The 26206-nt window shown below is 37.2% G+C and overlaps 2 protein-coding genes and 1 long non-coding RNA gene across 5 annotated transcripts; 1 reads left to right on the top strand and 2 right to left on the bottom strand.

Annotated features, from left to right (window-relative positions):
• Window positions 1-4: 4 nt before the first annotated feature.
• LOC141384601 (uncharacterized) lies at window positions 5-14337 on the top strand. The gene is made up of 3 exons (XR_012405434.1): window positions 5-279; window positions 1623-1668; window positions 9184-14337. It is a non-coding gene; the product is annotated as an uncharacterized lncRNA (long non-coding RNA).
• On the bottom strand, window positions 4012-13214 carry mief2 (mitochondrial elongation factor 2). 2 transcript variants are annotated; one of them, NM_001076648.2, is made up of 5 exons: window positions 13102-13205; window positions 10165-10319; window positions 9188-9344; window positions 7284-7615; window positions 4012-4791 (listed from the first exon to the last, which is right to left on the bottom strand). In NM_001076648.2, the coding sequence occupies exons 2-5, from the start codon at window positions 10297-10299 to the stop codon at window positions 4012-4014; spliced, it is 1404 nt and encodes a 467-aa protein (NP_001070116.2). In that variant the 5' UTR covers window positions 10300-10319; window positions 13102-13205. The 2 variants fall into 2 exon arrangements, 1 of the variants encoding a protein (NP_001070116.2); XR_012403008.1 differs by lacking the exon at window positions 4012-4791 and adding an exon at window positions 5453-5877 and having other exon boundaries at window positions 6152-7615; window positions 13102-13214.
• Window positions 14338-16867: 2530 nt separating the features above from the next.
• On the bottom strand, window positions 16868-25920 carry alkbh5 (alkB homolog 5, RNA demethylase). 2 transcript variants are annotated; one of them, XR_012402506.1, is made up of 5 exons: window positions 24739-25920; window positions 22852-22932; window positions 22634-22759; window positions 17875-18244; window positions 16868-17701 (listed from the first exon to the last, which is right to left on the bottom strand). XR_012402506.1 is itself a non-coding variant. In NM_001077387.1 (4 exons), the coding sequence occupies exons 1-4, from the start codon at window positions 25410-25412 to the stop codon at window positions 18067-18069; spliced, it is 1059 nt and encodes a 352-aa protein (NP_001070855.1). In that variant the 5' UTR covers window positions 25413-25775; the 3' UTR covers window positions 17937-18066. The 2 variants fall into 2 exon arrangements, 1 of the variants encoding a protein (NP_001070855.1); NM_001077387.1 differs by lacking the exon at window positions 16868-17701 and having other exon boundaries at window positions 17937-18244; window positions 24739-25775.
• Between the last annotated feature and the right edge of the window lie 286 nt (window positions 25921-26206).

The raw sequence follows: 26206 nt of genomic DNA, 5'->3' as shown, positions 1-26206 counted from the left end.
ATCCAGAGAAGGATGCCTCAATACTGCGTCTACATCCAAACACTAAACTGATCTATCGCCTCATCAAATTAGATTACCAACTACTTAAAGACCACAACAAGCGTGAAATGATCCAGTTTCCGCCGCTTTATAAATGTCATGCCTGACACACCGCACACACCAAATGACGTAAACGCGGAGTCACGAAAATATAGTCCGCTTAGACTCATATACGAAAGTTTTAACACAAAGATCAACTTTCCGGTGCTCGCCGACGGACGCGGGAGAACTCAGTTTCACGTAAGTAACCGTTTACTCTTTTCAGGAAGTTTCCATAAGTCGTTATTGAGGAGTAAACAAACATTTAAGCGCTTTACGGAGAGCAGTAACAGTAGCAGCCTTTGCCATAGTTAGCCATGTGACACCTCTGCTGGCCGGGGGAGTGCTCTGATCCAGCGCAATCTCTGCTCGTTTCCGCACAAACCAGATCCTGAGGAGAACTCAGGAGGAAAAACAAATCATGTGTACACCTGTGGTTTTATATGATATCAACACGACATTTCACGAACCATGTTTAACCGTTTTATTGAGATTTTCCTTTATTAAGACACTAAAATGTAGTATAATTTTTAGACTGACCGTCCATTTGCTGCTTCTTACAAATGCCATGAATAAAAAAAGTTTTTCTGTCTTGTTTTTATTTTTTATTTATATTTAATACTTTAACAATCCCATTTTTTAGGGTCTTGCTTTGAAACATATGCGTGACCTTGGAAACAGACTTATTATAACAGAAGCTCTTTATTATGTGCCATAATCCAATTTTCCTGGAAATTATTGTTACTACAGTCAAGGTTTATGGTGCTTTTTGTAGAAATGTAAACAACCCTTTTATAGATGAAGTGACACTGCTGATTACACAGCGGTTATGAGGTTATATATACATATTATTTGACCTTTTGTAAACTGACTTGTTTACTGTTTCACATGATGACAACTGAAAGAGGAACTTTTCTAACCCACTGAATGTTATCTGGCTGTGTAATCCATATTACTGGGAACGAGAAGTAACACCACAAACAAGTGTGAATAATCTTTTTATTTAGACAAGCATCCTTGTGCCAAAGGAAGACAAAATACTAGACTTCATGCAACCCTGTCGGTGGTGTAACTGTTTTTGTGAGATTTCACCCTAATAATATCTCTACTGTTTTTCTGTTATAAGCTAAACTTGTTTGGCAACTTCCATAAGATTTATATGGTTCAAAGGTGATTAAATTAAAGGACATATACATAGAAATACAAGCAAAGTTTTTGTTTTAAATAACTGATGGCAAAATAAAATGAAGTAGTGTTCCAGAATGAATGTGATATAGCAAATTTAAGCATAAATAAACATTCTGTCCTACGCTAATGCATTTACAAAAAAAGATCAATCGTGCTACATTTAAAATCATAAGCTGATGAATGTGTGAAAGCAGTGGTTTGATCGACAGTGACAAAGTATAAAGTTGTTCAAATTGACTAGCCTTTTGTTATGTCCAGGTTGAAAACAGTGGCTGTTTTTGCTTCATTGACTTTCATTATAACCATGTTTAATGGTGCATAAAAACACAGTCTTTGTTTTTGTTTACTCCATGTAGTTCTGAAAGCTGAGATGCATATTTAGATTTTCTCAGACACATCAAGGTAAGTGCATAAAGGTCACTTTTACACAGACACACACTTTAATTTGCTGTTATACTCCATATAAAATCAAGAAACAGCTTCTTTTTTTTGGGGGGGGGGGGGGGGGGGTTAATGGTGCCAACTGATATTCAACAGTAAAAATTTAACAACAGTTTCCAACGGAGTTAACCACCAACAATCAAAAATACATGATTATATGGTGTCGTGGTTTTGTAATCAAATCAGTAAATTAGAGGAAAAAAATGAAAATCAATCAAAAACAGTGCATCAAAGGCCAATGCTGTTCATTGTTGTTTCGCATGTCCAAGACTTTGATAAAAGGAATAAAATTTTTTTTTATTTTATATAAAAAATGCATGTTTTTGTGTGGGCTTTTCACCAAATCAGTGACATCATTTGTGAATCTGTCAATGAAAGAGTTAAAATCCTGAAATTTTCTAAGCAATTTAGTAGTTTTGATCAGGACTGAGGTTGATTAACAGATTTAAGTAAAAAAAAAAAAAAAAAGAAAGAAAAACTGAAAACAATATTAATCTGATGCATTTTCACAGCAGTTAATTTCAGTGGATGTTTTCATCCCAAATATAATGTAAGGGTAGTAAATTTGACAAGAGTGAATTGTTGTTTTAGAAAAAAAAATTCAAAGCATTTTCTCAAAATCAGTCAAAATAACTAATCAGCAAAAATCATTCAGCTAGCTGAAGCAGAAAAAGTTTTGGCCAAAATAGGACTCAAAATCACCCCAGAGTGGATGAAAACATCCCCAACAGCTCAGAGGAGTTAAATTGAGACTGAGTATTCTAGAGCTGCACTGAGATCTGTTAATGTGCAAAAATAGATTACAAAATAATTCCCTCAAAAGCTTTGCATTATTGCTTTATTGTCTTAATATTGAGTATTTGCTTCTTCAAAGTCAGCATCGCTAACATCATCTAGGTAGAATTTCTGCTATTACTCCAAAAATTATTATTAAATATAACAACATACAGTCAGCGCAGAGCCCAGAACAAACTAGAATACATCTAAAAAGATGAGCTCATCCCAAAATGAACATTTGCTGTTCATTTACTCTCTATCAGGCGACTCTTCAGTTGAACATTACAGGTTTAACTGAAAACGTGATACTTGGTGATTCATAAAATGCAACAGCTGCCTGGACTATAAAAATAAAAAGCAACAGAGAAACATACAGGAGAAACTAAACGAATAGCGGTAACTCCTGAAACACTGACGTCTAATGAAGTGTGAATGACCCGTGCAGGAAACTGAACATCAGAGCAGAGGCCGAGGAGGTCAAATGTCAATAATTAGGTTTTGTTTTGTGCAGAGAGTTGTCATTTTGCTTCATTAGACCAGTCTGATTGTTAGGTATTGATTTTAGTTTTCCAATTGCTTTTTTTGACGGTCAACTTGCATGTTATGAATCACAAAGGACAAAATTCCTCTTTAATGGATGTCCTGAAGGCGAGTAAATGAATGAAAATGACACATTTGAGTTAACTATCACTTTAAATCACAGACAAACGGTCTAAACACCCAGAACACACCGTTAGAAACTCAGAGTAAGGACATTTCAGGACATCCGTCACTCACTTCTTGTATATCTTCATCTAAAAAAAAAAAAAAAAAGTGTCTTACGAGGTAAACGCTGCATAGCTAAAAGGACAGTTCAGCCAAAAATCTAAATTCAGACTCATCCTTTCCCAGCAAACAAATTAATGTTTAATAGACGTCTAATAAACATCTAAAGCATTCTTCAAAATATCTTCGTTTTTGTCCAACCGAACAAAGTAGGCCAGACAGGTTTGAAGGAGTAACCCAGCAAGCATTATTTGTTCAGATGTCAGTCCAATCTGTTTATTTGAGGACTAGTCTAGTTTTGGGCTATTCTTAAGCGTCTAGCCCAAAGTTAGCCTCGTTTTAGCCAAGACGATTAAGTTTAGACGTCTATTAGACATCTGAAAGACATCTTTCAGATGGGTTACTTCTTCCAAACCTGCCTGACCTACTTTGTTTGGTTAAACGAAAAGGAAGATATTTTGAAGTATGGTGGAAATCTGCAACCATTGACTTCCAGAGTATTTATTTGTCCTACTGTGGAGGTCAGTGATTTCCAGCTTTCTTTAAAATATCATCTTTCTTGTTGAAGAGAAGAAAGAAACTCAAGTGTTCGGAACGACTTGAGGGTGAGTGAATTGTAATTTTTGATTGAGCGTTCCCTTTAACCTCAAAATCCCCTTTAACGGACTGGGTAATTGGGAGATATGAAAATAAGCCTTCTAGACATGATATATGCCTCTGTTTAAGGTGCAATTATGCAAAGTTTCCATAAATAGGAGTGTGTTAAATCAGTAGAATCTCAGGTTCAGTTACAGCACAGTACAGCATGAAGCCCATTTCATCAATGTCGTCCTCTGTAAAACCCTGAAACAGATTGACGTTAGCTTTGAAGTAGCTAGGCAAGACGCCAGTCTCCAGGTATCCGATTAGCTCAGTTATCGCCTGCAGAAACCTGTTGGAGAACGCAGATTCTGACCAGTCTGTTTCCTTTTCACTCATGTGCAGGACGACATTGCTAATATGGCTTCCGTTTAGCTTGCGCAGCGCAGGACAGTTGCGACACACCGCCTTTAGTGTTTTCAGGCACTTTCTTCTGGCTCCTGAGTCTGCTTGGTCAAGCGCTGCTAGCCTAGCTGTTTCACTGCTGTATAGGCTCTGGTACCACACGTAATCGAACGAGCCGGTGATCTCTCTCTGCGCCATTAGCGTCATTTGGCCAAGGCGCACTGTTGGCAACACTGTGATATAGAAGCGTTCTCCGCTGTCGTGACTGCTTTGGGTTAAGCCTTGAATCTCCAGTTTGAGCTCTGGAGACCCAAGCACCGGTCGCACCTCGCACTCCAGGGTGCCGGTCAGCGAAGGCCAGTTCATCGATTCCATCACCGCTTTGCTGAGTTGCTCACAGACAAGCCGCGATGACAAATATGCACCCAATAGATGGCGATCCCAGTAGCTGCGTCCCCTCGGAAAGTACTCAAGGTTTTCCCGCCGCACCATGCAGTACTGAGGGTGACCCAAAAATGTATCCTCGCCCGCAATAGGAGTCCACAGACTCGACTCCAACTGTATCAAACAAAATTGGAAGAAATTAAAAACTTATATATATGAAATCCAGATTTGGTACAAACCCAAATAAAAAACAAACAAAAATAAAACAAATCTGAAAGATTAGTTGTGATAATGAAATGTACTGAAATGTATTTAATACTTTATATAAAAGGCTTTTTTGGTGACGCAGCTTAAAGACGCCTCTCATATGCAGAATGAAGTCACATGAATTGCTCAGGTGTGCTTTTTTCACAGACTTCAACAGAGTGTAAAAATCTTGATGGCTCTGTGGGTCTCGTCTATCAAATCTGAGCTTTATTTTGTATTTTCTATTGGATTCAGGTCAGGTAATTGGCTGGGCCATTCTACAGCTTGATTTTCTTTCTCTGAAAGCATTTGAGAGTTTTCTTGGCTGTGTTTTGGATCATTGTCTTGCTGAAATGTCCATCCTCGTTTCATCCTGCTAATGTAGATGTTGGACTGAAGCAGGTAATATTAATTTACACTGATGAAGAGCAGAGGGTTGCTGAAGAACTACTGAGAGATTTCAGCTGCTGTCTGGGCTTTCACTGCCTTTCTACACCTGCCTTTCTTCATGTTTTCAATACTTTTCCCTGTGTCATTTCATTTTATTACACATAACTTCATTTGTAAACTAATTAGTTTTGTTTTCTTTGCACATATGGATTTCTTATTTTATTACCAACATTCAGTAAAAAGTCAACAGCACCTTTGGAAATACCTATTTTCTCCACTGTATACGTATACACTACATTTTTTCATTACAAAAATTACACACATAAATTTAATACAATAATAACTTTTATATAACTATCATATAATCACAGTAACTATAATTTTTGCACTCAACCTTTTAATTTGATCATTCATTTTTTTAAACTAATTTTGATCAACAAATTAAAAATAGCATTTTAACTGAATCAGTTCACTTAGAACTAGGGTTGTCATCATACTGGAATCCGATACCAATCGGTACTGAAGTTTTAAAAACGTCCATTTCCTGCAAACATTTAAGTGCTGTGTAGCACGTTCTTAAACAGTGCTGATTTGCCATTGTGTGCACATGCTCAATAGAAATGACTGTGATTGGTCATGAGGGTCAACTGCAAGTAACCACAGACACAGCGACACTGGAGTTTCAAAGTCATGTCGATCAGCTGGTTTGTCTATAAGCTGACATACGAGTGATCCGCTGATGAATCGAGGCTTTAAAGCACTCCAATGTCACTGTATCTGTGGTTAAACTCAGGAAACAGCAGTAAGTTTGGTGAACTGATGACCTTCATGGCCAATCACTGTCATTTCTGTTGAGCATGTGAGCACAATGGCAAATCAGCAGCGTTTCAGAACATACTTAACATCGCTCAGATGTTTGCGGGAAATGGATGTTTTTAAAATCTCAGTACCGATTAATATTGAATGCAATGTTGCCAACTTTGCCGCTATTTTTAGCGACTTTTCAGACACCCCTAGCAACAAATTTTCAAAAAAGCGACTAGGGACAAACCTAGTGACTTTTTTGTGTGTTACTGGAGATTTTTATGGACTCTCAAGTGTCCATACTGTACCGTCCCTACTCTTCTCAACGAGCTGCGGGTAATCCCGTTGGGCCCTCCGTCACCTCAGAGCACTGACAGGCGGCCCGGTCAGTCCTCGTACATCAGTCACTCCCACCTGCAGCCTGAAAGCAGATCACTCCTCTGCGTACCGACGGCAAATGATTTAGCACCGGCGGCGGTGTGAGGTATTTCCATTGTACAGTCAAACCGATCTGCTTCTCCTTTATTCTACCAATTTAATTTGACCGTTTATTCTTTTCTTGTTCACAATCACAGGTATTTTAGTGACGGTTTCGGAACTTGTCCGAGTACATTACGTCTGAGAGATTACTGCAAATTAACTACATATCTATATTTATATACTGTATGTATTTAAACTGCAATAAATGTAGTTAAAATGGACATGCATATATAAAGCATAGTGCAAATGGAAATACCCCTTTATTACCTATAGGCTGTTAAACAAACAGAAACGGTAGAACGTGACGACATCAGTAATACGCAAATTGACGTATGACGTAATCTAGCGACTTTTAGCACCTCTTCGGGCAGAGTTTAGCACCCTTTCATAATAGTTAGCAACAGTGATACAATTTCAATATTGCGACAACCCTACTGAGAAAATTATAAAAGATTAAAAACATAAATGAAATCTGCATTATCCAGGAGATCTGAAGAATTTTAAAAGTGAATACAAAATGGAAAATAAAGTACCTAAAAACGTTCATGAACAACTGAACTGATGCTGTTGCAGTAAGAGGTTTATGATAAAAAACAGAAACAAACAGATATTAAATTGTTCATTATTATATGTATCGATGCTCTGGAGTCTGGACATCATAAATCTCTATGGTTTTTGAGACATATGGCTTTACAGTTACTGTACAGTCTAATAATAATAATGTGTACAGAAGTGAATGTTGCTACCTGTAGAGGCACGATCAGACACGCATGGTCAGCGGTCACCACCTGCAGGTCATCGAGCAGCGACCCGGCCAGAGTCATGTCTCCCAGGGGCATGTCGGGGTGTTTGGAGTGCAGGAAGGCCTGGATCTCTGTGGCGATGTCTAGCGCTCGCTGCTGCGCGACACACACCTCCTCTGCGGACAGACACACTCTAGTCCTGTAGTACTGCTGCAGACGATCTGCAAACGTCAACACACACAGATCCATCCGCTTCCGCCTTTGAGGAGGAGGAGGATCTGCATCACACCGCTGTGGCTCTGAGGAGGGCATCGGGATGGGCTGGGACAACTCCGCTAAACACACACATAAAAAAAAGCTTTTACCTCCTGTTACAATCCCAAAGGTGGTCAGTCAAGGGAGAGGAGATTAACATTAATCTTGGATGAAATGCACAAAAGCAAACACATAGTATGAGAGACAAAATACCATAAATAAGAAATGCAATGAAGCATGTGCACGTCTATAAGCGTGCGTTTTGTTTTTAGTAAAGTGAGATATTCAATGGCAGCATCAATGCATAATTGAGTCAAACTTATCCTAAATAGGCGAATGAAGTAAATTATATTCATTTTAATAACAGCGATGCAATTTTTCATTAACATTTACCGGTGTTAATTAAGGTAACTGACCAACATGCTTTAAATAGCCAATTTATATTTAGTCAGAGCAGATGCTTTTGCCAGAAACGGATTACAATTGAGAAGACATTCAGCGATTTAACAAGAGGAGGCAATACAGACAAGAAGTGCTAATTATACAAAGGAACTGTGCTATTAGGTGCTAGAGTAAGTGTTTTTTGGTTTTGTTTATTATAAAGAAAGGGAAGAGTGTTTCTACAGGTGGTTTGTCAACCCTACTCACCTGTGTGAGGCACACTTTACAAATACAGTGTTTTTTTTATAATGATGTTATTTGTAGCTGACTTGCTCAAGTTCATGTGATTTACCCCAGAGGAACTACAGTATATAATACATACAAAACTACAAACACACTAGTAGGAAATATTACATTTTATCGGGTTCAGTGCATCTTGAACTTGTAATTTTGTTGGCTCTGGCCACTTTGAGCAGCATGTTCTTATGCAGTGTGTAATTTATTTGCAGTGGTGGTGCACTTTTAATCCATTGTTTTTTTTTTTATTATTAATTTTTTATGATTGTTGTTTTTCACTAGAACATAATGACCAGTTCAAATGGATGTTTAAAAAATATACATAAAATATATATTCATGACCATTTTCCTAATATGGAATTGCAATTTCAGGCATTGTAAGAAACGGCATACAGTTATAGGTTTCAAAACTATTATGTGACGTTTAATGGAGAAAAGATTTTTGAAACACATTTTCAAACAAAAAAATGTTAATATCGAATTTATTTTGTATTTGCCATGATGACAGTAGTTATTTAGCAAGATACTAATATTCAGCTAAACATGCAATTTAAATGCTTAACTACGTTAATTAAGTCGTTGGACAACAGCTTTTTTTTCCGAAGCTAATTGAAAAAAATGATTTCTTAAGGGGGCTATTACACTGACCATAAAATAATAATAATAATAATGATAATAAAGAAAACAAAATATATATAAATAAATATTCCAGTCAAACAAAAAAATGTACTTTCTTAAAAGAAAAAATACTATAGGAAATACTTTTAAAATTCCTTGCTCTGCTAAACATCAGTTTTGTAAATATTAAAAAAAAAAAAAAAAAGGAATTCACATTTTACTAATAATCGTGCCTTGAACACTATGATCAACCAGGATTTGATGCATTTTCATGAAATATTTTGAGCTGTGCAGAATAAGACAGTAAATAGGGTAAATGCTGACCAGTCTTCATAATGTATTTCCCAAACAGGTACCTTTCTTGGTGGCAGCAGCGATCTGTTTCATGACTACTCCTTCAATCCCCTTGTGGAGCAGTTTAGGAGAGGCGCTGACCAGGCTCAACTCCTCCCAGCTGTCCGTCATCTTCTTGTCAGGTTCCTCATCAGGAGGTCTGCCGGCCCGCTCTATCAGCTGTGACATCACAGAAAGAGAGAGATAAAATAGAAAAGACGTTTGTAAGATATCAATCATTTTGAACTTCATCGTGACCACTCACTTTTATATTATACAATTGTAGTAGAAGTCAAAATAATGTTGTTTTATTTTTACTAAGATGTAAACATTTCATTTCACTCTATTTACTTTACTACATCACTTTTGTGAGTTGAACAAAAAAGACAAATGAATAAGCTTTTGGCTATCAATGTCTTTTAATGATCCACTGTATTTTTTTTATCAAAACAATTCAAGTTCATGTGAACTGACATTGTTTGGTTTCTAACAATCCTCAAAACCTCTATTCTGTTGAACTGCAGGTCAATCATTCAAGAATAGTTTTTTTTGTCCATAAAATACAAGTTAATGTGAACTGAAAGTGTTAAATTTCAACATTCTTCAAAGTAACACATTTCCACAGAAGCAAGTCAGTCATTCAGGTTTGGAATGACGTGAGGTTGAGTAAAGTCAAACTGATTTTGTGAGGGCTGTTCCTTCTTTTAAATCAATAATATTATAATGATCCACCATTATTCTTTGCCTTATTAAATTAGTTAAACGCAGAGTCTTGTATGTTTGACTTTCTGACGTTTTGGCTGCTTCTGATAAAAGTTTGTAATGTGACTCACATTCTAGCAAATTCTCTTTATTTTCTCATGGAAACAATTACTAGAAAAACTTTCCACAATTAAGGATGTTGAAAATTTAATTTGGCACTGTTGGATTTTATAAACAATATTTTCCTTGCCACTTAGAGTTGTGTTGTTTGTTATAAGGTTGAAAAATAAATAATCACCCGTTTCACAGCTAATGTGGCAATGCCCAGCACCGCAGCTCCACCGACCCCCAGCACCAGCCGTGCATTGGACAACAGGAAGTCAATTACAGCAGCAATTCCATCTTCTCCTCGCCTTTTACCAGAGTAATACATCACTTCCTCTGTAAGAGTGTCTGAGGGAACAATAGAGAATATTATGCTCATTTGGTTCAACTTGCGCTTCCTCAAATCCCCAAGTCTGAATGCATGTGAGAGGAGAATACAATCTGAAACCAGTAGTGCAGAAAACATCTCATCACCACAGATATCGATAAGAGATGACTGACGGTAGTCATCTACATAAAAAATCAAACAAAAAAAAAACTTCTCCATTCGTTTTTCATTAGATTCCTTCATTTTGTGAATTCTGAAGAGCACAGACTGCATTTCTCTAAAATTAAATATTTTTTAACTGGTCATCTACCAAAAAACACAATCTTTTAAACGTGGGAAACTTTAGGGACATTATTGTAGCATAAATAACCATTTACTACCCCACCAAGAAAAAGACATCTTGGGTTGCATTTGTTAACTCCTAATGTCGCTAGTTAACACACTCTGCATTTTTTTTCGACACATCCCATCATTTCTAACATATCAGCCTCTACCAAATGATTGATACGTCGGTTTATGGTAAAAGTACAGAAATTAATACATATACTGTGAATAATCTGAAAACATGAAGAGCAAGACCAATTTATTTAAAAACATAATCAAAATAAAACATTTTTGAATACTAAATTATCTTCATTTTTTGAAGTACGCCATAAAATATTCAGATTCTCATTTAAAATGCTTTCTTATTGTTGTGTTATTGTGTTATTATATATAGTGCAACAGGATTATGTTTGTTTGATTTTTTGTAAACCAATGATGCTGTGTGTGTAAACCATTATTTAAAATTATTTAGAAATGCCCAAACTAGGGTCCGCAGGCCAAAGTTGGCCCACTATAACCTTTGATTTTGCCCACAATCTCATCTGAAATGAGTAGAAATTAAATGAGTTAGACTGATGGGCAGTGTCAGGGCTGGGCATGGGCAGGTATAAGATTCTGACAGTATGATAAGCTTGGATAAATATCACGGTATCACAATTTTGTGATTACTGCTTCAAAATATATTCTTTTTAAATGTCTTGGTAAAAAACAATACCTTTTCTCTCTTGTACACAATATATTTTAATTTGGGAAACATTTCAAATATTGACGGTTTTAAACCCTTGACTTTTCCTAACCTCGGTATACCTTTAACATGGTTATCGGGCCCATGCTTAGTCGAGGCAAATGATTTTAAAAGAGATTGTCATTTCTAATTTAAAATAAACCTTTTTTTTATTTGTTTGTTTTATTTCTGAGCTGCAAAAAAGCCAACTGAAATGGTTTTATTTAAATGTACGTAACTTAAAACTAAGTAAATAAATACTTAGTAAAAATGTAAATACTGTCACTCGACAAATAGAGGACGATGCAGAAGACATCTGTGAGCAAATCAAATTAAAATCAGCCGCAGTTTGACTAGTGTAACTCCATTCTGCCATAAATGACATTGTTTTTAGAATAATATGTTCATTATAAAATGTAAAAAATGTATAATGTATTAGTTGATACATAGCAATGTTTTAGATATTATTAAATAAATTAGGAAGTACCCATGGCAACTATACTAACCCACTAGCCTCAATCTAGTTTGGTTTTTAGCCCCTCATAAGAGAAAGTTTGGGCACCCCTGATTAAAACAGTCACTCTTTAAATTACTTCAGCAGTCATTATTTAAAACAGTCAAACTATGGTCAACCATTTGGTAGAGCAGGCAGTTAAAGGGATAAAAGTCATCAAAGTACGAGTTAAAAATAATATTTCTCAAATTGATAATTTAACCAAATTGTTTTCCTCATTGACGCAAACTCAAGAGGTTATAAACTTTTCTAAATTTCTTTCTCACTGAACACAAAACAAGACATCCTGAAGAATGCTGGAACAAAGGGTGAAGTGTAACATTCTTCAGAATATCTACCTTTGTGTTCAACAGAAGAAACTCAAACAGGTATGAACAAGTGGAGAATGAGCAATGATGACAGAATTATCATTTTTTTGGTTGAACTATCACTTTAAGGCAAACGACACCATTATTGCACCATGTTACCTTCACAATCCCAAATCTCAGTGTTGATGTGAGCTACGTGACCGGCCAGGCATTTATGGTTCACCTGCTTCTCTCTCTCCCTCTCTGGGTCAGAAATAGCCCAATAGGGTCTTCATGAACCCAGCACCAGGAGGGGGCTGTACCAAAACTAAATATAGACCCATGTGTCTTACTAACTTTCCACTTATTCAGACCAAAATTTGATAACCCTGTGGTCTTCAGTTGACACCAGGCTTAAGTTTGGTTAATTAAATGCGTCTTTAAGCCTAACGTTGATTATTTTCATTACAATAGGCTCACACGCTTATCCACATTCCAGTGGCATTTTCCAAAAATTATCAGTATATTCTCGGCCAGAACAAGAATAAAGCCAACTCGTTGTGTATTCATAACAAACACGAGGCCTGCACACAGATGGACTTTAAAACTCCGATAACATTAATTGTATTGTCAGACAAGAAGACAGCTGAAGTACACAAAACAGAGTGACTCCATCAGTGGATTAAATCTGACATGAGTTCACACGTGAAGTTTTACACGTACATAACGTTTGTCCTTGCGAAATGTTACATTACCTCATAATATACCTACACATTTGACATCAAACAGGTATATTCAGCAGCTCGATTAAACTAAACTGAATCAAACAATAGTGTTTGCCCGTGCTAGCGTCTGCTAACTTCGGCAGTTTTCGAACGAACAGAAACCTAGCTAGCATGTTAATATGTTAAACGGCTAACATGGCATAAATAGGAGTTAAAAAGCTCACTTACCTTTAAAAGGTAGATTTATTTCGGAGCCATTAGAATATAGTTTTAAATTCAATACTTTTGCCCAGTACGCACTCGCCCTCTCGCCTAAAACAAACACCTCATACGTCACCACTGACGTACCTATGGACCAATGAGATGACAGTATGACGCGGCGTCAGGATTTCTTCATAAATTCAAGTATTTTAAATAACTTTGTAAATATCCGCTCTCTATTTCAGCATGAGATAATCTCCTGTCATAATGCTATTATTGGAACAGACATATAGGTCATATTAAAATATTACAAATGTTAACAAATGGAAAAGACTTTACCTCAGGAATTCCTAATGTACAGTTAAATCAGTGAAGTGTCTTATAAAATAATAGGTGCTATGATATAATAATGTTTTTTTTTTTTCAAAAGTTTATTTCTGAAGATTTTGATGTAAATTGCTACTTCTGTGATCACCAAACTGAATATTTTTCTCACCTTTTTTTATTTTTTATAATTGTGAGTATACCTAAATTTGTTTGGAAAAATTTAGGTATATTTAGTGGTATAATTCCTGATAATATGTTAAAATATGTAAATGCTATTTTAGGATATAACCATGATAATGAACATACAGATGTTTTTTTATTTATTTAATCTTATTATATTTTTGGCCAAATATTTTATACACAAGTGTACATTTTGTAAGCGTAATTCTTTCTTTCAGATTTTTCTTGATCTAAATCTTTACATGTCTTTGATTTCTAAATGTACTAACAAGAAAGCTGTTAAAACTGTGCATCTGATTAAAAGGTAAATTTCTGTTTTGCCCTCTAGCATATAATGTGATTTAATGTAATGTAAATGTTTCATTTTGTTATAGTAAAAATAATATTAATGACAATAATTTTGTCAAAAAATATTTTCCAAACTTTTGTATATTCCCAAAACTTGTATTCTTTGGTTACTCTCTGAACTTAGATCTTTCACATTGAAAATGTATTATTAATTTATCGCTTTTTTTCTGGCAAAATTTTACAAACAACACCCTTTTTATTTTCAGAAAGGATTTTGATTTATATGTGAACTTCTTAAAAGACTCTAATAATTATATTGCATGTAAAACTCTTTCTTGGTGTAAATCATTTAAATTTGCTGTTAATTTGCTGGAAAAATGTAACTAAATAAATAATAATTTTGTCTGTTTTTAGAGCTATCCCCACAGGTTTATTGCATCAGGTCAAAAGTCATATACAATACAAACCAAAAAAAAAAAAAAGAAGGAATCAGCATTATTGCTGGACGGTGTTGCATTCATGATAAAACATGTAGTAATAAACATATTAATCTGATTCTTCAGCAAAGAAATCATATTGTTGTGCGAATGGCAGATTGCATTTGGCTGCATTGATTGATAATATAGAGTGGAGAAAGCTTGCTTGTTGCCTCAGAAATACTTTCTTCCTAATAAAACTAAAGAAATCCACTTTAAAATATTGCATAAAGTATATCCGGGTGACTCATTTATTTCCAGATATGTTGATATTCCTAGTAATTGGACATTTTGTGGTCAGGATGATAAATACATTTATTTTTGTATGTGTGAAATGGTTCAGAAGTTTTGGTATGACTATTTACACACCCTTCCTATCTTTGCACAATCTTTAAGTTTTAAATAAATTTTTGTTTTAACTCAGAATCTGCACATAAATCTAAGGAATTTATCATCAAGTTGTTTTTTTTTAAATTTTGGTTGGAATTTGTTTAAACAAAAACATAAATGCATGGCTTCATCCCTACTTTTCAACATTTTCTAGTTGACTCACTGCTCAAATCTTTCCATATATGTAACAACAAAAATGTGTCAGAACTGTTGTTTATTTACTCTGATTTGATTAAGACAGCTTTCCTGTAACGCTCTTAATGTATTTACTTTTATACACTTTTATACTCTTGTCATTTATTTACCCCTTTCTTTGTTTTGTTAGTTTTTTCTCTCTCTGCAATAAATGTAACTTGTCTTTTCCTTTTCTTATATTGCTCTCCCGATTGTGGTTGTATATGTATATTCATGAATAAAAATAATAATTTAATTTTAGCATATGTTTATGCATTACAAAAAGTATTAAGCAAAAGCTTTATTGACTGTTTTTATCTTTTTTTTCCAAAGCCTGAAATAAAATTATTTTATTTTGGCAATTATTTTCTAACCCTTCTTATTATTTTACCCAGTCATACTTATCATGCTTCTAACAAATGTACTTCTAATAACAAAATGTTTCTATTTTTACTTTAGCAATATTTAGTACGTCACGGTGGCTCAGTGGGGACTGTCCCACAGCAAGAAGGTTGCTAGTTTGAGCCCTGGCTGGGTTAGTTGGCATTTCTGTGTGGAGTTTGCATGTTCTCCCTGTGTTTGCGTGGGTTTCCTCCAGGTGCTCCAGTTTCCCCCATAGTCCTAAACTGAAATGAAAGGTTAAATTGTCCGTAGTGTATGTGTGTGATTGAGTGTGTATGGGTGTTTTCCAGCATTGGTTTGCACCCGGAAGGGCATCCGCTGTGCAAGACATATGCTGGATAAGTTGGCGGTTCATTCCGCTGTGACGACCCCTGTTTAAAAAAGGGACTAAGCTGAAAAGAAAATGAATATTTAGTAATCATATTCCCAAGCATAAAACACTGTAAAACCCAAACAGTTAAGGTAACTCAAACTATTTGATGAAACCGATTCCAACAAACCAGTTAAGTTCAAAAACGAATCCTAATGAGTACTGTAAACTTAATCCATTTGAGTAAACAAAGCAATTTAGGCACAATAAACCCAATAAATGAAGAGAACTCAAACCAAAGAGTACTGTAGAACACAATAAGATAAGGCAACTCAAACCATTTGAATAAAAAACTAATCAATACGAGTAGTGAACTTAAGTTGAAGTAATTAAGTATTTAAATAACTCATTACCTTCAACACCGAGTTCAAGTCTCTTCAAATGAGTAGAATTAACTTTCAGTCAATTTTGAGTTAACTACACTCATTTCAATTGATAAAGTTGACTGTTGGGTTTTACAGTGCAACTACGCTAATCTAATGAATATTAATTAGTTATACACAGATTTATATTACTAGGTGTGTTAATGAAATGATATAAAGTTGGTTATCTTGCTCACAGTTAAAAATAAAGGGAAAACACAAAACTTTGAAAAGAGTATTTGCATTTTTATATGGAAAACTCTAAATCAAAGATGACTTTGTAAATCAGCACTTGATTGTACTCTCTTTGTAATATTACAGATATTGAACAAATTAATCAATTATTGGCAATGAAGCTCTCACACCACCTAGTGGACAATCACACTTGCTACTTGCAACCAGCTAGAACACGGGTCAAACTCAGCTCCTGGAGGGCCACAGCTCTGCAGTTTAGCTTTAAGCCAAATCAACATACATGATCAAACTAATTTTAAAAAAAGAGTCCTTGAGGCTTGTTTTAAACCTCCAAGTAAGAGTACTGAAGTAGGGCTGGAACTAAACTGTGCAGGCTGCAGCCCTCCAGGACATTCGACTCCCCTGAGCAAGAGGAAATAACCTGTGGGAAATTTATCCAATATTATCAGTTAAATTCTGGGTGTATTAAAGTAAAAGCTGCATTCTGCTATACAAGAGTGGCACATAGATCCAGCCTCGCATGTTTAATTAAGAACCCACAAACTAAAATAAAGTAAAATCAGTAGTACTGCACGGGTGTGGAAATGATGTTAATGAACTGATACACCAATAAAAACACAAAGTAAACATTTCAGGGAAGATCGTTTGCTATTTAAAATGTGAACTACAAAACAACACAACAGGTATGAATAATCTCCGCATTATTAGAAAAATAATGAACAGATATTTCCAAAAACAACGCCTTTTTAATCTTTACGCGGTCTAATCTACTCCATATTTCAACCTTTAAACAAAAACAGCCAATCTCTTAAATACAAAGTATATATATATATATATATATATGGAGTCTCAAACACAGTTCTCTATTCAAGTCCTCCAGCAAAACACACACTGCAGCATGTTTCAATATTCCTTCACTTCCATTCAGTCTCAGAAACAGAAACAGTATTAACAGAAATGATGAACTCTTGCCTTTAAGACAGTCTTACACAGCTCTTCAACAACCATAACGTTGGCATGAATTAATTCTTTCCTTCACAAATAGAAATGAAAGAAACATTGAAAATAAAGGACAATGAAAGTTTCATCCTATTTCAGGACTCTAACAGGAAACTAATATTGCTCGTCAGGCATATTAAAGCTGATAAATCTGAACTCTTCGTTCACTGGAAGCCACTAAAAGCAAAATCAGGATCTTTTGTTATCATTACATTCATTTAACTCAGCCAATCAGATTTAACAAACCTCCTAATGTTTATTTCCTCCCCTTTTTGATCATGTTTACAAAAAATAAACAATTAATAGTGGTTTTCTATGCTGTTTTAGAAATTTAAACAGGAAAAAAACCTTATACTAATAAGTAAATCACATTTACTTAGAGCAGTTCTCAAAATAATCTCCTGTTGAAAATAATCAAATGCACCTTGTTATTGGATACTGTTATGTAAATGTGTATCAGGGGTGTCCAAACCCGGTCCTGGAGGGTCGGTGTCCTGCGAAGTTTACTTCCAACCTCAATGAGGCACACCTGAACCAGCTATTCAAGCTCTCACTTGGCTTTCTAGAAACATTCTTGCAGGTGTGTTGTGTAAAATCTGCAGTACACCGAGTTTGGACACCCCTGATCTATATGGATGACACTGACACATGAAGCGGACCGGGACGTATACGGATCAGTTATTGATTTCCACTAGTCAGTTTCGATGTCCTTTTATTTCCTTTGAACACAGAACAAAATAAAGTGGGTCTCGAAGTTTCATTTTTGATATGTCTGAATAGATAAGTAAAGCAGCGAGTGTCTGTGTCCTCGAGTTCACCCAGCCTGAGTTCAGTGGCGTCTCATTTTGACTCGCCGTGTGGGTGCGTGATCGTGTGTGTAGCGCGCGGCGGGCTCTCTGTCGTCTGCTCTCCTCCAGGAGTTTTCGGAGCTGCCGTCATCGTGGCGTCTCTGCCGGGACGAGAGCGAACGCCTCTGCAGCTCTTTGTCCATCTCTAAAACACGAGGCCTGTGGCAGAAACAGAACAAAGTGGACACTTTATGGATGTTGACTGGAAATACTTTGTTCAAAAAAGTTAGTGCAAATGTGAATCCACACAAACATTCAATACATCTGAGAGCAGTCCTTTTTTTAGTTTGTTTGATTTTGAAAGGGGTGGCTCAGTGGTTAGTACAGTCGCCTCACAGCAAGAAGGTCGCTGGTTCGAGTCCCGGCTGGTTCAGTTGGCATTTCTGTGTGGAGTTTGCATGTTCTCCCCAGGTTGGCGTGGGTTCCCTCCAGGTCCTCTGGTTTCTCCCACAGTCCAAGGAATAGGTGAATTGAATAAACAAAATTGGCAGTAGTGTACAAGTGTGTGTGTGAATGAGTGTTTCCCATTACTGGGTTGCAGGTGGAAGGGCATCCGTAGCGTAAAATATATGCTGGAATAGTTGGTGGTTCATTCCACTGTGGCGACCCCTGATAAATAAGTGGCTAAGCTGAAGGAAAACAAATGAATGAATGGTTTTGAAAGGATTCTTAATGTTTGATTTTGAACAGAATCCACTATAAAAGAAATTGAATAAACTGTGTTACTCAAAATGGCTATTCTTGAATGAATAAATGTAGTAGTGCTGCTGTACATCTGGATTATTGTCTGTGAATATTAAACTGCACGAGATCTGCAAGTTCTGTATGAAAGAATGATGCAGTTTGGTTTATCATGCATGATGTTGTCAGCCACTGCCATGCTATTTAAGGACAAAAACACATTATGTTAATTCCAGAGCTGACCTAAAGCTCATTTTACTGTTATTTTGCAATCGTTTTGAGGGTGAAAAAAATACAAAAAAAGTTCTTAAACAACCTTTTATTTATGTTTTAGGATACCCAAGATATAAATTTTGTTAGATTCTTTATATATTGATGTTACATTGAATGTTTCATGACCTCAATTAACTGGGTTTGCGGATTGATTACTAAAAATATAAAATTTATTAATTATTTTTCCTTCAGCTTGGTCCCTTCATTCATCAGAGGTCTCCACAGCAAACCAACATGGGGAGAACATGCAAACTCAACACATAAATGCCAACTGATCCAGCTGGGACTGAAATCAGAGACTTTCTTGCTGTGAGGTGAGGTGCTAACCACTGAGCCACTGTGTCGCCCCTGGGCCAAAAAAAACAAAACAGAAATAAACACATAATTCAGTACTTAAACACAATACTGTTTTGATTATTTATAACACACTCAAATATTCAGTAATACCACATTTATTGCAGTTTTAAATTTTTAAACTTGGCTGAATATATAATATGATATTATCATCAGATTTAATTTTTTATTTCTCCTGTCCAACATGATAATAATAGTTTGATTAAGGTGTTTGCACTTCAATATTGTGATAAATCGGCATGCTCCACGTCTTAATTTCATTTCTGTTTGGTTCAATTATGACCTTAATAGGATTAGGCATTAAGACGATAACCATTGTCAAGGTATACCGTGGTTTTAAAAAGTCAAGGTTTTAAAACAGTCAAAATTTTTTCTGCAATACCGTTTCTAAGGTATGTCTACAATTTTTTATTTACCTTTTTTTATTTTTTAGGACAACAGTATCTTCAGCAGAAAAGATATTCAAAGATCCTGTTTTAAATTGTAAAAAAAGCCCGAAATGTTTACTATTCCAAAATATTTTAAATGTTTCTTAAAATAAAATAAATTTTATTATTAATTTACTTTTGTTTAAAAGAGAAAAATGTTTTAGTTTTTTACCCAGAAATTTAAAAACAATATATTTTACAGCAGTAATCATAATACCGCGAAACCGTGATATTTTTATCCAAGGTTATCACACCGTCAGAATCTTATACCGGGGTCATGCCTAAATAGGATTAATCAAAAATCGCTGTTTACATGGTAGACTCTTAATCAGAGTATTGTCTTTACCGTATTATTGGTGTTCATTTAAACGTACTCATTAGCTATGTTTCTATCCACCTATTTTTGTGCACATTTAGTATATGCGCAAAAAAAATGATTGATAGAAATGCCAAGATGTGCATAATTTTTTGAAAATGCGCATAAAAAACATGTGCATAACCGAGTAGGATAAACTTTTTTATTCAATAAGAAAAGATGCGCATAAACTGCGATGGAAACACTTTTACTGAACATTCCAGTATGCTCATTAGCAAAGGTCATGGGATTTTGTTATAAGAGCTCATGTGATAATAAAATGTGTGCAAATGGACAAAGTATTAGTGTTATTATATTTATTAATGACCTCCAGAGTCAAGAGCGTCTGTGCTCCACGTCTCACGCCTTCAAATGCCACCGCGTTTATTAAATGAAGAAAAGCTTCACGCAGCTTCTCGTATCGCACCAATTTCCATTTTCACTGTTGATATTTGGCGCCAGTTAATCAGGAAGTGACGATTTTGTCCGCTTTGACTTGTTGGATGGAAAAGCTGCTTTATTCAAACGTCTTTTATGCGATATTCCAGTTTTGTGCATAAAGTTAATTCACATTTTTGGATGGAAACATAGCCATTGTCAGCTGAAAACAACTTCTTTATTTAAGAAAAACAAGAGTCATCTGCACCCTGAATGACCTGAGGGTGATTAAGCTAACATCAACTAATTAATTCAGTGTGAATTATCTACATGCTGGAATATGAAGGACCCTGTGTGTGGGCCTGTCATGACATCTATTTTTTATTGTAAGATAACAATGCATCAATGCATATACTGCGATAAATGATATGATTGTCGTTTTAAGGCCATTTTAAGCCACTCATGTTTTAATGCCACAATGACAATATAATATCATCACAATGCAAGAACACTATTCCAAAGAATAATATTTATAATGCATCATTCTTAAGAATATTTAATCAAATTATAGTTGTTTTAATAAGTAAGCATTGATAACTAAATGTAAAAACACATATTCTAAATAAATAAATACAAAAAAAAAGTGCACGGTAAAAAGTAACAGAGGCTGCGATATCTGCTCGCAGATCTATTTTGAGCTGTCAGAAACCAACATGAGTTTATACCAGGGCTATTCAATTGGCGGCCCGCGGGCCGAACCCGGCCCCCGAGGCAGTTTGTTTCCGGCCCTCCAAATAGTGTGACCAAGACATCAAAAATAAATTTAGTTCAGTCAAAAAACGGCCGCTACAGTTATGAAGTGACGTGCAACTGTTTAATACAGCGTGAGCTGCAGAGGCACAGAGAGTGAGTCACCATAAGCGAGTAGTGCGGACAGCTGAAAGCACTTGGATATGTTTCGTAGGAAATACCTTTTGTTCAATGCACTGTAATCATTAATAGAGATGCAACGATTAGCTTATTTCACTATTAACCGCACTTTAATACGTCAGGGTTAATGAAACGTAAAGTCTTCTCTAAGCCGCATTTCTGTTGCACGGAAAAGTTATGACAAGTTGTCACCTGTGCGCTAGTTTAAAGATCCAAGAATATACACCGATTGCTACAACGCACGCACACCGGATTAACTATAGCTGCGGCCGTTCCCATATCATGTCTATTCCGCTTGCGATTTTATTTCTAATTTAAAAATATGTGACAATATGCGCGCACAAGCGGAGCAACGCGCTTGCGTCTCACAGTGAGAGTTGTGCATGCCTTTTAGTTCAATGTAAACAAAACATATGTAAGACGAGTTATTATTCAAATGATTATGTATGCATGAACGCAGATGATAACAACAGTTAATCTAAATAGCTACTTACCTAAAATAAAGCTTGAATTGACATTAGACGTGATAACCGTGAAAGCATGATTATTCTCCAGACTATAAAATCGTACAACCAAAATCTATAAGCGTTGCATCCCTAATTGTTATGCAGTTCAAAACATAACATATGAATGTGTCTGAATGTAAAAGAAGCCTACTTCAGCAATGCACTGCTTTTGTTTTATGAAATACATTATTAAATGTTTGTTAAAAATAAATAAATAAAAAAAAGTCAATTGGACAATGCAGTTGTTTTAAAATACAATATATTAACATTTTAATGTAGAAAAAGCCAACGTGGGTGTCTTTATGAGCACAAATACAGCATGTTGGCTCTGATATGTAGTTTTGTCATCTCTCATATAGCAAGTCAATCTCTCCGGCTCCTCGTTTGGGATGCTTTTCATGAACCGGCCCCCATGACAAACTAATCGAATAGCCTTGGTATATACTATAGTAGAATACTATAGTGTTTTTCAACCATACTGATACTGACACCTCCAGTAAAGATAGAGATGTTGTGCAATCAGCTAAAATGTTGCTAGAATTGTTTATGTATGTATGAGCGATACATATTGCATCACCAAAAATAACTGAGGTCATGTCCATGTGCTGTGCGATAAGTATATTGATTATTGTGACAGGCCTACCTGTGTGCAGCATCGGGGTCAGCCTTGCGATGCGAGCGCTTGGCTTTGAGGATGTGCCGTCTTTTAGGAGAGACGATGGATGGACTCAGAGAGTTGGAGTCTAGGCGAGGAGCATCCGCCCTTGTTCTGCAATAAAACACATGAACACACCGAATATAAGACAAGCGTACACCCACACACACTTCCAGAGCTTTGAAGAAAAACCCAGAACGGCTCACTTTCTCAGAATGATGACGGCTCGCCTCTCCTTGATGTCCTGTGGGCGGATGCAGTGTGTGATGTCATCAGCTGCGTAGCCACTGAAATGGATCAAAGTGGAAAGCATCAGAGAAAGAACTTCATTTTATAACAAGTACAATTTTGGGGGACATACTTCTAAAAAAAAAAGGCTAACAACTAATTACACAATGCAAACAAATGACTAAACACATCACTTGTTTTCATGCATGTTATGTTTAAATGTTAACTTTCAATTTTAGGGGGTCGTTAAAAGAATATTTAGGTCAAAGGGCCAAAGCTGAATAAACAGATTGGAGTCCATGTCTGCATAATAATAATAATAAGGTAATACTAAGATAGTAAAACACGTTAAGCGACAAATTTGTGGCAGTACAACAAAGGAGAGGGAGTAAAATCTCTCCATGGCAGGGGCAGCTACCACTAAACCTGCCACAGCTAAGTGTGCCTGCCACAAATACCTGCCAATGTATGCACAGACAGTGTACTCTGAGAAAGTAGTTTCTAAAATATGTTGTACATTACAGGACGAAGCCTAAATTTATGGATAGTTTCAGGGCAATTGCTAGTCAATATAATTATTTTTGTAAGTATGTTATAAGTTCATAACTTGACGCTAAAATACAAGTGCTAAAGTTACCTATATGAGTCATTATACTGTGGTATTTTATATTTATATTTTTTATATTTTTAAATCTGTCCGTGGCAGGGGCAGCTGCCACTAAACTTGCCACAGCTAAGTGCGCCTGCCACTCTACCCATCACCGCTAGAGGCAGCTGCCTCTAAACCTGCCACTGCTGAGCGCGCCTGCCACGGCACCCTCCAGTTATATGCGCCTGCCACAGCATCCACTATGGTTATGCACGGCTGATACGGCACCAGCCATGGTTATACAGGTCTGCCACAGCACCCGCCACGGTTATGCGCGGCTGATACGGCACCCGCCACGGTTATCCGGGTCTGCCACAGCACTTGCCACGGTTATGCGAGACTGAAACGGAATCCGCCACAGTAATATGTGGCTGATACGGAACCCGCCACGGTTATACGGGTTTGGTACGGAACCCGCCATGGTAATATGGGCCTGCTAAGGCACCTGCCTCTTATATACGTGGCTTTTACAAAACTCATCACGGTTATATGTGCCTACTACAAAACCCGTTACGATTAGTGGTCGCGCACTGTTATGCGTTTCTGGATTTATAGATTACCTCCATGAACAAAAGACATCTGTGCAGCCAGGAAAATCTAGAATTATGAGGGAATTTTAATATCCTGATTTCAGGCCATGAAAAATCATGTACCGTAGCAGGCTTTCAAAACAGTGGCAGGTATTTGTGGCAGGTGCATAAAATCGTGGCGGGTGCTGTGGCAGGCGCGCTCAGCAGTGGCAGGTTTAGAGGCAGCTGCCCCTAGCGGTGACGGGTAGAGTGGCAGGCGCACTTAGCTGTGGCAAATTTAGTGGCAGCTGCCCCTGCCACGGAGAGATTTTATTCCCTTTCATAAATATAAAATACCACAGTATAATGACTCGTATAGGTAACTTTAGCACTTGTATTTTAGCATCAAGTTATGAACTTACAACATACTTACAAAAATAATTACATTGACTGGCAAATAGTTATGAAACTATCCATAAATTTAGGCTTCGTCCTGTCATGTACAACATATTTTAGAAACTACTTTCTCAGAGTACACTGTCTGTGCATTTAGGTCAAATAAAATGCATCCCACATGTAAATATACTTAGAGAACAGTTTCAAAAGCACCATGGTGCTCTTACAAAATAGGCACATTAACTCTGTAAGGAACGTTAGTGTTTGAAGGAAAGCAAAGAAAGTAACTCAGTGTCTGGACCAGAACCGACCTGAGGACTGTGACGCTGCCGCGGCGCACGGGCAGGTGCAGCACGGGCTCGGACACGCGGATCGGCTTGAAGAGAAACTTGCAGCCGAAGCAGAGCGCGCTGTCGCTGAAGAAGGACACGGACACTATTGGCCGCTCAAAGATGTGGATGGGATCCACGTGGGACACGATGCAGCCTCCGGGCTGGTAGTCATTGATCACAGCGCTATTTACAAAACCCTCCGGGATAACACCGTGCGTCACGAGGCGATCGATGACCAGCTCGTGCACCCAGTCCGGGATATCGTCCACCTCTCCTTTGGAGTACAGCCGCTCCTGCCCGGGTCCGCGCTTCTCCAGCTGCGCGCCGTACGTGTACCCCTCCCCGAAAAAGTACTTGTTTCGCAGGGGCGCCCGGTCCACCGTGTGCTCCCGGTACAGCCCCTTGTCTGCCTTGGCGACCACCTCGTCTATCTTGGCCTCGATGCGCGCGCACTCCTCCAGCGTGAAGATACTCGCCTGTTTAATGCCGCTCTTGACTCTGCGCGCCTCCGCGTCCCGCCGCTCCTCGTACTCGCTCTCGTCATCATCCGACTCGCGGTATTTGCGCTTCTCGCCGTTGCTGTACTCGAAAACTTTGTCCCTGTGCGGTGTCATCGACTTGAGCTTCTCTCGCAGATCGGTAAATCCGGCCATTTTCAAGAGCAAAGTCCGAAATATTGCTGCAAAATGTTGTTGAACCTGAATTCGCCTCAGGTCCCCATGTTATAATATTAGTGTCGGTCACTGGAGTCGTGCGCGACGTGACCGAAGGCCCAGAGCGGTGCCGCCTGCTTCCTCTTCTCTCCTGGTACAAATTTAAGCCAACTAAAGTTTCCACTGCCCCATTCCAGGAGCAACCCGACTGAATCAGCAACGCAACGCGGTGAGTGTGCTGTCAATCACAGGCGGCGTCTCCCTGCGCTTCTGCCCCAAAACATTTAGCACGTAGCACAGCTACGCCACCACTAGCTTCGAGAGGATACAGGCTTACAAGTGCTTGTTGCTTGAATCGCTCGCCTTTAGCTCACCGCAATCGCTGATTATCCTTTTTTAAATGTGTCCAAAAAAAAGAGTACTTATTCCACTGCAGCAAAATTGCACGGTTCCGTGGAGAGAACGTAAACTCGTGTAACCAAAACTGTTTGGTGAAGTGCGCATGCGCGTCCTTTCTGCGCGTAGGCATGAGCATATGGGCATGAGGGTCTGGTCCTGTGACAGCCAATGAGCGCCGCGATCAGCTGTCAGCAAACCCTGCGGCTATAAAAGGCTTTTTCAGTTGTCTGAAAACTTTTTATTCTCATGATAAAATTGTGTTATTGTTATTAAATCATTTTAAACATACTCTGTTGAGATCAAAAGCGTTTAAGAGCTCAGCTCACCGAACGTGCATTATTACTGTACATTTATATGTTTATATATAATTCCATAAATATTCATACAACTAGAAC

The sequence above is a fragment of the Danio rerio genome, chromosome 1, assembly GCF_049306965.1.
Source record: "Danio rerio strain Tuebingen ecotype United States chromosome 1, GRCz12tu, whole genome shotgun sequence".
Lineage (NCBI taxonomy): Eukaryota > Metazoa > Chordata > Actinopteri > Cypriniformes > Danionidae > Danio > Danio rerio.
Note: the sequence above shows the minus strand (reverse complement) of the source record. Positions and strands in the feature narration are given on the sequence as shown.